This window comes from Callospermophilus lateralis, chromosome 14 (genome assembly GCF_048772815.1).
Source record: "Callospermophilus lateralis isolate mCalLat2 chromosome 14, mCalLat2.hap1, whole genome shotgun sequence".
Classification (NCBI taxonomy): domain Eukaryota; kingdom Metazoa; phylum Chordata; class Mammalia; order Rodentia; family Sciuridae; genus Callospermophilus; species Callospermophilus lateralis.
In genome coordinates, this window is record NC_135318.1 from 7,405,660 (window position 1) to 7,420,878 (window position 15,219).

Consider the following 15,219-nt stretch of genomic DNA (forward strand, 5'->3'; position numbering starts at 1 on the left):
AAACATGCATAGCTCCTAGGACACATGGACACTGAATATTTCATGAGTAGATGAACAAATGAACCAACCATTATATGTCTGACAATTAAATGCTAACATTTACTGAACACTACTATGATCCTCAGACTGTTCCACAGGCTTTATATATGAAATGTCACATCCACTAACTCCAGGAATTTGTGGCGGAGAGGGCAAATAACCGCGGCTCTCCCGGCGCCCCGATGCTCGCACCATGTCGAGGCGCAAGCAGGCGAAACCCCAGCACATCAACTCGGAGGAGGACCAGGGCGAGCAGCCGCGGCAGCAGCCGACTCCAGAGTTCGCAGATGTGGCCCCAGCGGCGCCGGCGGCGGGGGAGCCGGGTGCTTCAATGAACCACACGGGCAGTGGCGATGAAGCAGGTGGGGACAAAGCCAGTGCGAAGCGGCTCCGCCAGGAGGACACTCATATCTGTGAGAAATGCTGTGCCGAGTTCTTCAGCCTCTCGGAGTTCTTGGAACATAAGAAAAATTGCACTAAGATTTCACCTGTCCTCATCATGAACGACAGCGAGGGACCAGTGCCTTCAGAGGACTTCTCCAGAGCGGTGCTGAACCACCCGCCGCTCAGCCCAAGCAGTAAGGATGGTCACCAGGGGAGCAGCGGCACAGCCAAGGAGAAGCCGGGCGCGGAGCCTGTCATGTACTTGAAGGCAGAGGCCGCCCTGCAGCCCTCGCCCCAGGACATAAGCTATTTACCCAAAGGCAAAGTGGCCAACACTAACGTGACTCTGCAGGCACTCCGGGGCACCAAGGTGGCGGTGAACCAGCGCGGCGCCGACAACCCAGCCGCCCCGGTGCCCAGCGCCCACGGCATCCCCTGGGTCCTGGAGCAGATCCTGTGCCTGCAGCAGCAGCAGCTCCAGCACCTGCAGCTCACCGAGCAGATCCGCGTGCAGGTGAACATGTGGGCGGCGCACGCCCTGCACTCCGGCGGGACCGATGCCCTGAAGACCCTGGGCAGCCACGTGTCCCAGCAGGTGTCTGCCACCGTGGCCCTGCTCAGCCAGAAGGCCGGAAGCCAAGGCCTGTCTCTGGATGCCTTGAAACAAGCCAAGCTACCTCATGCCAACATCCCTTCCACCGCTGGCTCGCTGTCCCCAGGGCTGACCCCCTTTGCCCTGAAGCCAGACGGGTCCCGGGTGCTCCCACATGTCGTGTCTCGGCTCCCGAGCGCTTTGCTACCTCAGGCCCCAGGTTCTGTGCTCTTCCAGAGCCCTTTCTCTGCCATGGCGCTAGACCCATCCAAGAAAGGGAAAGGGAAGCCACCAAACATCTCCGCTGTGGATGTCAAACCCAAAGACGAGGCGGCCCTCTTCAAGCACAAGTGTCGTAGCAGTCTCCCATCAACGTTTATTCGAGCACAGCCCACCTATGTCAAAGTTGAAGTTCCCGGCACATTTGTAGGACCCTCCACCATGTCCCCAGGCATGACACCTTTGTTAGCGGCCCAGCCACGCCGACAGGCCAAGCAACATGGCTGCACACGGTGTGGGAAGAACTTCTCATCTGCCAGTGCCCTTCAGATTCACGAACGCACGCACACTGGAGAGAAGCCTTTCGTGTGCAACATATGTGGGTGAGCTTTCACCACCAAAGGCAACCTGAAGGTCCACTACATGACACATGGGGCAAACAATAACTCAGCTCGCAGCGGGAGGAAACTGGCCATCGAGAACACCATGGCCCTGTTGGGTACGGATGGAAAGAGAGTCTCCGAAATATTTCCCAAAGAGATCCTGGCACCCTCGGTACGTGTGGACCCTGTCCCTGTCGTGTGGAACCAGTACACCAGCGTGCTCAATGGTGGCCTGGCTGTGAAGAACAACCAGATCTCCGTGATCCAGAGTGGCAGCATTCCCTCCCTGCCCGTTTCCCTGGGGGCCAGCTCTGTGGCCAGCAGCACCACCGTCTCCAAGATGGACTCCCAGTCTGGGGGCAGTGCCGAGGTGGAGAAGCCGGGTGTTGCCCACAGTGTTGCCAAACACCAGTTCCCTCACTTCCTGGAGGAAAACAAGATCGCAGTCAGCTGAGCCCAGGAGAACCTGCCAGCCAGGAGAAGTGCAGATCCTGTGGAATGGATGGGAGCTGGACTGGTTTTTGGTTTTCTTCAAGAACCCATCTCCTCTTTTCTTTATTCTTACTGATATGCAAATGATATTTACGGTTGTGACCTCAACCTTGGGCAGTCCTACAATCACGATTGTTGCTATGCTGCTTTGCAAAAAAAAGGAAAATTGAAAAACAAAAATAGGCATACCAAAACAGACTAGAACCTTTTTATTTTTATTTTTTTCTTTTGGGAAGAAGCGGGTCTTGCAAAGTAGCTTTGTTACTTGCGACAAACTGTATGTATACATAGAAGCTTTGTACAACCTGGAGTGACTTTCCAAAGACTGTTGCCTCTTTCGGGGTGAAACAGTTGGAATTTACTGCACCCTGGTGGAAAAGACAACTACTTAGCCTAATTGGGTGGGTGGGGGGTACACGCTACCTCCAGGGCAACCATAAGTAAGTGGATGGACACCTTCTGCCCTCTACTTGGGGGCCTATATTACATGACCTTCAATCCTGTGCCCATCTTTTTTTTTTTTTTTTTTTTAAATTTTTGAATGTACTTTAAAAAAAAAAAAAACCAACAAAAACAAAAAAACAAAACAAAAAACCCCTAAGGTTGTAGAATAAACAAAATTCCTTCAACCTTAGAATCTTAGGTAGGATGCCCTTTCATGGACTTATTTTAGTCCTTAGGGAGCCAATGTATGTTGCTGCTTATTTAAAGACAGTTCATTTGAAGCCCCAGGAGTGCCAGCTACTCCCCACATGTCCAGATGCCTTGTCTTCCTAGATACCAGAAGAGTGGGGTTCCGAGGTGACGGGATGTAGTTCGCCAGTGCCTGCTCTAGTGAAGAACGACATTCTCATGCTCAGGAAGAAGCTCATGAAGGGTGTACTTCTATCGCAGGTTCACATTTTCTTCTTTTTTTTTTCAATTTCCCTAGTGCAACTTACGTCAAGTATTAATGAAGATTTTTATTTTTCCTTGAGTTGCATGAAGGCTACGAAGTTGAAACAGGCGAGTCCTGGGTGTGAAAGCTTTAATTTATCTACCTCATTTATTTTTTTATGTTAGTAGCCATAGTCTTTATTTTCCTATTTTATGACCGCTGAAGTATTCCCAGGTCCTGTCTTCAACCTAAGAGTTGACATATTGGTGGGAACAGCCAGACATTCACGATGTCTTTGTGATTCCTTTTTTAAATCCCCTTTCGTGCATGTGATAATGTAGAGCAGATGCCGAGACAGTGCTCTAGTGGTTGAATGAGGAAGGAGAAAGAAGGACCCGACATGGGGCCCGAGGATTCTTTCCCTCTGTTCGGATGGCCCTTGTTGAAACGTGGATGGAGACTGTTACCCAAAGTTTTGTCTCAGTTATTGCACCTGGCTTTAGGATCCAAAAAAAGAAAAAGAAAAAAATATATGTTTTTGCCAAGTTGTGCCTTTCCTTCTGGAATTGTAAGTGAACACAGTCATAGCGCCTGTTTACACTGTGACGCGGTTTTGTTACGGAGAACACCCCAGTGGCTCTCACTGCTGAGCTCACAGTGCCTAGTGAATGTGTGACCAATGGAGAAACCCCTGTAGGACCTGCTGATGCTGTTTGTCTGTTGCAAAATAAACTTTGAATGTTTTTTTTCCACTTAAAAAAAAAAAAAATGTCACATCCAATTCTGAAAGAAATCCTACAAGATATAAATGCTACTGTTACCTTCATTTAATAGATAAGAAGGAAAGGACAGAGAGATTAAGTAACTTGGCTAAAATCATACTAATCAGTGGTGGAAGGAGATTTCAATTACAAATAGTTTGACTCTAGAATCAATGATCTTATAGATTATGGCTTATTGGTGCTGAACCAAAGTTACTGTAACAGTCAGAATTTTATTTGTAAAAATTGATTACTGAACCCTCTGTGGAAACTTACTTTTAACTTGACTGGAAAAAAAGCATTTCACATGGAAAGACAAATTTGCACTAATTATCATGAAACTGCCTTCAAATAATTAGAAAAACATAAACATAAAGATGTACCCTATGTGGAGCATTCCCTACGTGTCCATCATGCTAATTTATCTACTATATAAAAATAAACTTCAAAAGGCTATGGATGGCATAAGAATTTGGACTTTTCCTTTACAATCTTATTCTTCTTTCAAAAAGTTCCTAACTAAGGTAATAGGGCCAAGAAGTAAAGCCCAAACAGACATGCCACAGGCTCTTGGGTTGGGTCATCAGATTAATAGAATGTTAAAATATTTTTTATTTTTAAAAATATAATTTTGTTTCTGCATTTTTTTGTGGACAAAACAAATTCTGGGATGGAAAATTAACAAAAACAAACATAAAAGCTTTCTATATCTATATATTTTCCTTGTCTTTGACATATTGAATTATAATGACCAAATTAACACAGGAAAGTAAATACAATGACTTTAAACATGAAAAGGTCTGTCACATTTCCTTTCAAAATTCAACTCCAAAATTATTGTATCTCTAGATACTACAATGAATCTTAAGTATGCAAAAACAATGTATTTTTGTAAAATATATGTAGCATGATTTTATATATCAAATAGGCATCAATAACTAAAAGTTAACACTATGGGAATATAACCAGGCTTATTTTATAAATCCACTTAATGACCCTCATAAAATAGGTATTATTTTCTCTATTCTATTGACTAGGGCTCAGAGAGAAATTTATGCTTATGGTCACCATTATCTTTGAGTTAGAAAACGTCAGAGCTACAGCCTATAATCCCAGCAACTTGGGAGGCTGAGACAGGAGGATCATAAGTTGGGGGCTAGCCTGGGAAACTTGGCAAGATCCTCAGGAACTTAGTGAGACCCTATCTCACAATAAAAAATAAAAAGGACTATCTATGGATATACCTCAGTAGTAAAGTGCCCCTAGGTTCAATAGTCCAAAAAAAAAAAAAAAAGGAAAAGAAAATGGGAGGGCCTAGGTTCATTTACTTTATATTTTCCCTATCTTATAGAATCTTTCATATCTCCACTGTCATGTTATCCCACTAGAACATCCAAAATTTGAGGTTCCTGCATTTTCATTGAAAATCAACCAACACACAAAAAACAAAACCAAATAAATAATAATAAAATATCACTTTCCAACGTAGTCCCTTCCTTAAGTCTACACTAAACCAACCCTCATTTTTTTAGCCATACTTCACATGGTATAGTTTCAAGTCTCCCAAGTACTCCATCCCTTGAGTACATTCTTAAGAATATGCCCTTTAAGGCTTCTGGTTCCAAAACCTAGATGCCCATCAATAGAAATTGTGATATATATATATATATATATATGTGATAGAATATTATTCAGCCATAAAGAAGAATGACTTTATGACATATGCCAGTAAATGGATGGATCTGGAGATTTAGGTGGGAGAGAATGATTGGCTTATTTCATTTAGCATGATACATCATGCTAAATGAAATAAGCCAATCCCCCAAATCCAAAGGTCAAATGTTTTCTCTGAGATGTGGATGGTAACTCACAATAGGACAGGCGGGGATAGAAGTTCAGTAGATTAAACAAAGGGAATTTAGGAAAGAAAGGGCAATAGGAATTGGAAAGACAGAGAAATGAATCAGACATAACTTTCCTATGTACATATATGAATATAACACAGTGAATCTCAGCATCATGTACATCTACAAGACTGGGATCATAATTAGAATAAGATATATTTCATGATTGTATAAATACATCAAAATACTCAACTGTCATGTATAACTTTAAAAAGAAGCAATAAAATATAATTTTTTTAAAAAGCCTCTGGTTACACACGTAGCTTGGAAGTCACCACCACTCCATCATAACAATTAAAAAGTTCAACAGATTGAAAATCAGCATCTCTTTTTGCATCTGAAAGAGTAATATGGCACTGCTCTCAAGACTGAAGAGGAGTCATGACTAACAGAATCAGAGATTCTGCAGAAACAACCTGAGGAGGAGGAAATCTGAACTGTAACTGACAAATTGCCGGAAGCTAAATGTTGTCAAGTCTGAGAATTAAAAACTAGAGGGGACCCAGTCATAGGGAGCCCATATAGTTTTGTGAGTTTTACCTCAGGGAGTCAACTGGGTTCTCATACTAAATATTGGAGAAAAATCTCCTTATGCTTCCAGCAGAAAAAGCAAAGAAGGAAATATGCCAGAACCCTCTGCTCTTTTAACAAGGTCTGCTCTCAGGAAAAAGTATTTAACCAGAGCCTTGGGAAAAGGAAAGACATGACCCTACCCACTCTAATCATTCTCTCCCACCTAAAAAGGTGGCAGGGTGATGAGAAACACTTCTGAATTTATCAGTCCAGAGACAGGTTCACTATGACAGACTGGATCTGATCACAGGACTAGAGATACTTCCCCTCCCTCCACACTGTACACAACTTATTTAAGGGTCTGTTTATTATAACAGGTTCACTATAACAGACTGGATCTGATCACAGGACTGGAGATGCTTCCCCTCCCTCCACACTGTACACAACTTATCTAAGGGTCTGTGTATCATGTCCAGCTATCAAGAAAAAACTTCAAGGGGCTGAGGATGTGGCTCAAGCGGTAGCGCGTTCGCCTGGCATGCGTGCGGCTCAGGTTCGATCCTCAGCACCACATACAAACAAAGATGTTGTGTCCGCCAAGAACTAAAAAATATTAAAAATTCTCTCTCTCGCTCTCTCTTAAAAAAAAAAAAAAGAAAAAGAAAAAACTTCAAGGCATATCAAAAGGCAAAATCAGTCTGAAGAGATAGCAAGCATCAGAACCAGACATGGCAGAAATAATGGAATTATTATATGAATTTAATACAGTAGGGGTTCTAAAGGATTAATAACTGATTAATACGGTAGGGGTTCTAAAGGATAAAGTAGGCATCATTCAAGAATAGAGGGCTAATGCAAGCAGAGAGACAAATTCTAAGAAACTAAAATGACATCCTAGAGATCAAAAACATTTTAAAATAAATAAAGGCCAAAATAGACACGTAGACCAATAGTACAGAATAGAAGACACAGAGATAAAACCACATGAATAAAAGGTGCCAAAAACATACATTGAAGACAGCCTCTTCAAAAAATGATGCAGGGAGAACTGGAAATCCATATGCAGCAAAGTTAAAATAGACCCCTGTATCTCATAATGTACAAAACTCAACTCAAAGTGAATCAAGGACCTAGAAATTAGACAGAGACCCTGAGCCTAACAGAGAAAAAAGTAGGCCCAAATCTTCATCATGTCGGATTAGGCCCTGACTTCCTTAACAAGACTCCTAAAGCACAAGAAATAAAATCAAGAATTAATAAATGGGATGGACTGAAACTAAAAAGCTTCTTCTTAGCAAAAGACAATAATCAGTGTGGTAAAAAGAGAGCCCACATTTTGGGAGGAAAATTTGCCACACACATGTCATAGAATACTTTTTTAAAAATTCAATCAATAAATGGGCTAAGGAATTGAAAAGACACTTCTCAGAAGATATACATTCAATCAATAAATATATGAAAAAAATGTTCAATATCTGTAGTAATCAGAGAAATGAAAATCAAAACCACTCTAAGATTTCATCTCACACCAGTCAGAATGGCAGTTATCAAGAATACAGAAACAATAAATGTTGGCAAGGATGTGAGGGAAAAGTCACACTCATATTTTGCTGGTGGGACTGCAAATTGGTGCAACCAATCTGGAAAACAGTATGGAGATTCCTCAAAAAACTTGGAATTGAACCACCATTGGACCCAGCTATCCTACTCCTTGGTCTATACCCAAAGGATTTAAAATCAGCATCCTATAGTAATGCAGCCACATCAATGTTTATAGCTCAATTCACAATAGGTAAACTGTGGAAGCAACCTAGATGCCCTTCAATAGACAAATGGATAAAGAAACTGTGGTATATAAACACAATGGAATATTACTCAGCATTAAAAGAGAATAAAATTATGGCATTTTCAGGTAAATGGATGGAGCTGGAGAATATCAAGCTAAGTGAAGTAAGCCAATTCGCAAAACCAAAGGCCGAATGTTCTCTCTTAAGTGGATGCTGATCCATAATGCGGGGGGGATATGGGAAAAATGGAAGAACTTTGATGGGGCAAAGGGGAGGGAAGGATGGGAAAGGGGCATGGGGGCAGGAAAGATGGTGGAATGACATGGACATCATTACCCTAGGTAAATGCATGACTGCTCATATGGTGCAACACTATATTATGTAGAACCAGAGAAATGAAAAGTTGTGCTGCAATTGTGTACAATTTTGATGCACTCTGCTATCATATATACCTAATTAAAATTAATTAATTAAAATGCAAGACAGGAAAAAAATTAAGTATGAAAAATAAATAAATAAAGAATGCCTTTGATGGGTTTATTAGAAGATTTTGATATAGATGAGTAACTGCTTGAGTTTTAGGATACCTCAATATATACCTCTAAAACTGAAAGGAAACAGGGAAGACTAAAAAAAACAAAATCAGAACACAGGCATTTATAGGACAACTGCAAAAGATATAATATATGCATAATGGGAATATAAGAAGATAAAGAGGAAAAACAACAGAAGAAATATTTGAAACAATAATGACTGGAAATTTTCCAAAGTAATTATCTGTGATTGGCACATAAAATCACAGATACAGAAAGCTCAAATATCCAAGCAGGATACATGAACAGCAGCAACAACAACAACACTATATTTAGGCAAATCATTTTCAAACTACAAAATGCAAAGTATAAATATTCTTGAAAGAAGCTGAGAAGAGAAAGAATACTTTACTAATACAAAAACAAAGAATCTGGCTTGCATCATGAAGGGGAAGGCTTGAACTATAAGTGATGATTAGTTTGGATAAATTTCAGCTCTTGGCACAGTAGCAGGTACCTATCTGTAGTCCCCAGCCCCTTGGTAGCTAGGTTTCCAGAAGAATCTATACCAAGTATAGGGGAGCCAGGGTAGGCAAAAAAGAACCCTGTCCTCCAAACAAGAAATCTCTGCTCTGACCATATAAACACATATGTTTGATCTACCTATATTCTGTCTACAAGAGACTCTCTTTAGATCCAAAGACACAAATAGATTGACAATTTGGTAGAAGTCTCCAATTAAGTCATTAGATCCAGGGCTCTTCTTTGTTGGGAAAATTACTGACTCAATCCCCCTAATTTATAAAGATCTATTTCAATTTTCTATTCTTTTGTGATTTAGTCTTGGAGGGTTTTGTGTGTCTAGGAACTTGTCTATTTTATTTAGGTTACGCAATTTGTTGCTCTTAGAATCAGCAGTAATATCTCCACTTTCATTTCTGAGTGTTCTCTGTTCTCAAACTTTTCCAAAAAAAACTGAAAAGGAACATTTTCTAACTCATCTTACTCCGATATCAAATATAAAGACACTAGATGAAAAGAAAAATCCAAACCAATACTCCTTATGGAAACTGACCCAAAATCCTCAACAGATTATTAGCTAATGTAACTCAATAGTATATTAAAAGATATACCACTCCCAAATGGGATTTATTCCTGGAATGCAAAGATAGCTAAACAAGTGAAAAGCAATTGATGCTAACATACAATATTAATAGAACACAGGGAAGAAACACATTATCCTGAGGCAGAAAAAGCATTTAACTGGGGCTGGGGTTGTGGCTCAGCGGTAGAGTGCTCGCCTAGCACACGCAAGACCCTGGGTTCAATCCTCAGCACCACATATAAATAAATAAAATAAAGGTATTGTGTTCATCTACAACTAAAAATATAAACATAAAAAAGCATTTAACAATATTCATCATCCTTTCATTATTAAAAAGAACACCCAACAAACCAGAATAGAAAAAAACTATCTTAATATAATAAATTTCATGTGTGAAATATCAACAGCAAACATCACACACATGAATGAAAATCTAAAGCTTTTCCTCTAAATCCAGAGACAAGGCAAAGAAGTCTACTTGAGCCACTTTTATTCAACAAAGTTAGAGCAATCAGAAAAAAAAGAAAGGAAGTAAGGAAGAAATAAATGAATGAAAGTCTCTATCTAAATGTCTTTGTATGCCCTTACGCATAGAAAATCTAGAAGATTTCACCAAAAAGACCTGTTAGACTAAATTAAGCAAAATAACAAGACACAAAGTCAACACTCAAAAATAAGTTATATTCACTAGCAATGTACAATGTGAAATGGAAATTACGAAACCCAAACAGTACTGTTGTGAACCTAAAACTGCTCTTTAAAAAGTTTTTAAAAGCAAGGTGCAGTGGCACATGCCTGTAATCCCAGCAGCTCAGGAGGCAGATACAAGAGGATCGCCAGTTCAAAGCCAGCCTCAGCAACCTAGTGAGACTCTAAGCAACTCAGCAAGACCCTGTTTCTAAATAAAATAGAAAAAAAGGCTGGAGATGTGGCTCAGGGTTGTTAAGTGCCCCTGGGGTTTAATTCCTGGACACACAAAAATAGTTTTTAGTAAGCAAAAAAAAAACAAAAACAAAGAAGCTAGAATGAATTAACTTTTCTGGAAATAATATAATCATGTCAAAGAAAATCTCTTAGATATTATATTAAAGCAGCCCAAATTTTTTTAAAAACTATCTGGGGCAACCTCATCACTAGTGACTCTTGCATAGCTTATATTCAGGAAAAATTATTCTATAACTAATTCAATATTGTTGAATAATGAATTCCTAATGTTCTTCAGATCCAAGTACATTTATTCTGGTTCAATTTCATTTCTTCTGGATTTGGACTCATCATCTAAAATCATTCACAATACACTTCGGTTTTGCAAAATCACTCAATATGCAATCATAGCCCCCCAAAATCATTAACACCCTGAAACCCCTTAAGAATCTCTGTCCAAAGTACCATCCATCCATGCTTTCATCAGCCTCCTACAAATATAACTATTAAATGAGTTATAATGCTGCCTTCTCAGGCATTCAGTTGACACTTCTCTGCAACACCATCAAGTTAGGTCAGACTTCTTCATATTTATGGAAGTACCCTAAACTATAAGTCCAATGAGCCTAGCAATGAAACAGAGGAAAAAGAAAAAGGTTAGTCTATCATAACCTGTTCTTCTAGAAACCCATGCTGATTTACAATCATTCTCTTCTCAGTGTTCCATCAACAGGAGTAAAACACTTGTATTCAAGGAACAGAATTTGACTCTAACTTAACTATAAGGACAAAAATTAGTCTCAGATGCTTACATGATAGAAATAGGAATATTATTATAGTTCCTCATTTAATACCACAATGTTGTATTTATTTTCAACATTTATAATACTTTTAGTTGGTACCACTTTGGTCTATAAAGATACATTTTAGATTTACTTTGAGTTATTAAAATTTCTTTGTTGGATTTCTTGTATATTTAAATAAATCTCAATTCATTAAACAGAAATGTTAATTTCAAGATTCTTAATAAAAACACAGTTGATCTGGTAGAATATTAATTGTTAGGCAGTTCATATGTGAAGCCATGCTGACGTTATTCCAAATCACAGTTTTTCAGAGCTAGAAGAGAGCCAGTATTAATAAAACAACTGGCTCCTGTTACAGATGAGGTTACTGAGGTTCTCAGAGATACAGAGTGACTTGACCCAAGTCATAAAATTTACTCCCATCGTGCTGGGACATAGAAATTAGAACTATTCAACTACTACTGATAATGTTTCACAAACCCTTATGTCAAAAAAAGTAATGAGAACAAAACAAATACTTTCTTACCAACTGGACTTCCCCAAATGCTCCTCTTCCAATAACTTTTACAACATCATAATCTTCTGCTTTCATCTGTAGACCTCTGATTTTTTTCACAATTTTCTCATCTACAATAAAAAGAATCACCATATTTATAATATCAATCATCATATTCATTAGCAGTATTTTAAAATAATCACCATATTTGTAAACAAATTTTTATTTCAAGAAACTGGACTTAGTTTTTGGCTAAACTTGTTTGGTGTTTACAAACTTCTGTTTAAAAAAAAAAACTAAGATGTACATTACCCATCTGTATATCAAAGAACCAAAACTCTCTATGGTTTGTAAACATACATATGAGCACTATCAATTGCCAAAAAGCAATAGTTAAAAGCTATTCTGTTTCTAACTCTGTTGATTGGCAAGTTTGATTCAGTTGACACAGTGATAACCCCACCACTCCTGGTGCACATTATAAATCCTGGCAGAAAATTGCCTCATGATTACTTAGCAAGGCTAATCTTAGACACTCCAGTGATGAAAATAGGAATATTCTAATTCCTCATTGAATGTAAATATAATATTTACTGTCAACATTCCAGTAGATACCACTTTGACCTATAAAGATGATTATTTTCAGTTATTAAAATTTCTTTGTAGAATTTTCCATATATTTAAATGCATCTCAATTCATTAAACAAATATTTTTAATGCCAAAATTAATTTCTAATTTTCAAATCTTTCTGTTGAATTATGATAGCCTATTTCATTAAAATGTAGTGATTATACTACAAAAACAGTAACTAAAGACCAGATTATTTAATTAGGGAAATACCCTAGTGTCTAACAATTCCAAATTAAAGAGTTTACTATAGTGATATCAAGTATGTATCAATCATTGAGAATTTCTTATTCTAAGAATTCAAGTTCACTTACTTCTTCACCACAACATCAGTATTGGCAAATATCAAGGGTTACTACATATATGGTAATAAATCATTATATTATTTTTCCTTAATTAGACCAAAATATCCAAATTTATAGAAACAAAAAGCTTATTAAGCCTTCTGTGTAATTTAAATCAAAATCTTCTTAGAGTTGGAAATTTATCTTAAAACTTCTCTTGGAACATGTCCTACAATAGAGTCTTAACACATACAAAATTTTGAACTTATTACATATTGCAATTTAGTTCTACAGTTTTGCTCTGAAAACAAAGAGTACTTATTTTTAAATAGAATAAATGGCAAACTAAGAAAAAAATTTAATAAGTTAATGAGTTCCCAGGTTAACTAAGTTAATAAATTTATGGGCTAAAATATTAATCAAACACAAATCCCATCAAAAATACAGATATGTAATAAACACTTACATCTATTTAAGAAATTATCTATATTCTTATTTTTCCTCAAAGCAGGAAAATCCAAATCAAGGACCAAGGAATTTAAGCCATCCTGTTAAAAAAATAAATAAAAAGAGTAAAAGGACAGTTTTTATAATTTCCAAGCATTGAAAAAAAAAAAATCTTTGAATTTTATTGTCCTCAACAAATAAATGGCAACCCACTTAGATATACTGCCCAAAAGCTCCATATCCAACCGTTAGCTGTTTTTCTAGCCTCTGCCAGAGAATATCCAAGATTAAGGGGCTGGGGAGTAGCACAGTGGCAGGGCACTTGCCATCATGCACAAGACCTTGGGCTTGATGCCCAATTACTGCAATGGGTAGGGGGTTTGAAGGGATTGTAATTGAAAGAAAAAGAAGAACAATTGCATCAAGTTTTCACTCATTTAAAAAACATTAATTTGAGGCCTACTATACACTAAGAACAGAAAATCCAAAATAGTAAGATAGTATCTTTACTTTGGGGAGCTTAGTCTCAAAATTAATTTCTGCTAAAAATAAGAGAAAAGGATGATATGCTATCTGAATTTCTATTTTCTTTGTTTTTCTAGACATTTTACATTAAGCATGCATTAAATCATCAAAATAGGAAAATGCACACACATGTAACTTGGTGAGCATGAAAAAGGTGAAAGAGTAAAAGGCCCAAGTTACCCAGTGGATATGCTTAAGGAGGTAATGGTATTTCTAAAACATTACTGCATACGTTATCTTATCCCCAAATAACTCTGAAATGGGCAGGAGGAAAAAATCCTCATTTTTTAGAGATAAAAGAAATTACGGCTCAGAAAAATTAAGTGACTAATATGCCCAAGGTCACACCCCCAGGAAACAGGCAGCAGTAGAATGAGACCTAAATCTTAGAGGTCTACTCTATTCAACTCACACCCCTAAGCTCAATTTTCAAAGGAATAATGGGAGCTTAGTGGGGTAAAGGAGGAAGCTGGAGGACTGCAGGAGACAAAATAGCAAAGAAAACAAAACTTTGGGGGACCAGGATAGGAAGAAATGTGGGGACTGCTACCTGTAAAATTCAGAAAGGTAATTTGAGATTTTAATTTACTAATTCTAGAAGAGTTCCACATACTATGTTTATTACTACATTACATTTCATATTTTTAATTTTCATTCACTAAAAAATGCCAATACTTTATGAAAATATTATGTAATAACAAAGAAAAACGTGCTAAAACTATTATCACTTTTAATCATAATAAAATCATTTATATCCTATTGATATTTTATGCAGACACACAGAATAATCTTGATTTCCTGAAATGAAAAAAAAATACACTTAAAATAAATATCCAATTTCCAGTCAAATCAGGATTATTAAATTCACACTTTGAGGCCCACTCTCCCTCCTAATGCTAGACAATTCCCCTCTCCCCAGGACAAGACCGTTGGAGGATTCTAGCATTGAGTACACTGGGCTATTTTTAAGTGCCAAAATATCAACCTGGTATGTGTGTGGTGTGAGGGTAGGAGTTGGGGGGGAGGTGTCTACTGGGGACTGAATCCAGAGGTGCTTTACCACTAGGCTACATTCTCAGCAATTTTTTAAATTTTAAGACAGGGTCTTATTGAGTTACTTAGGGCCTAGCTAAATTGGGGATTGCTGGCCTTGAACTTGTGATCCTCCTGTTTCAGCCTCCTGAGTCACTGGGATTACAGGTGTACATCACCACACCCAACTCAACATATCTTTACTGGTATAATTATACTATTTTAGTAAGTTTAAATGTAAAATTTCAGTTATTTATATTATAAATGTATCCAAATTTATATTCTGTATTACAATTTCAAATCAAAGAAAGGTACACCCTCTATTAACCTCCACAGGAAGAAAAACTTAAATTAACAAGGCAAAAATCTTCTATTGCAAGTATAAATATTCCTCGAAGACTTTCTAGAAATGAACTATGAACAATTAATATTAAAATAATAAAAGTAAGTAACTCTATTATAAATAAAATCTTCTCTTGCATATAATG

At 37.9% G+C, this 15,219-nt stretch overlaps 1 protein-coding gene and 1 pseudogene across 1 annotated transcript in view; one reads left to right on the forward strand and one right to left on the reverse strand.

Moving 5' to 3' along the window:
* The window catches only part of Rock2 (Rho associated coiled-coil containing protein kinase 2), a 142,439-nt gene that overhangs the window by 80,093 nt on the left and 47,127 nt on the right, over nucleotides 1–15,219 (reverse strand). Inside the window, exons 2-3 of the mRNA XM_076834028.2 lie at nucleotides 13,194–13,275; nucleotides 11,846–11,946 (exon numbers count right to left, since the gene is read on the reverse strand). Coding sequence (XP_076690143.1) covers nucleotides 11,846–11,946; nucleotides 13,194–13,275 — 183 coding nt within the window. The remainder of the gene's footprint in view (nucleotides 1–11,845; nucleotides 11,947–13,193; nucleotides 13,276–15,219) is intronic.
* Nucleotides 233–2,071, forward strand: LOC143637913 (sal-like protein 4 pseudogene; annotated as a pseudogene).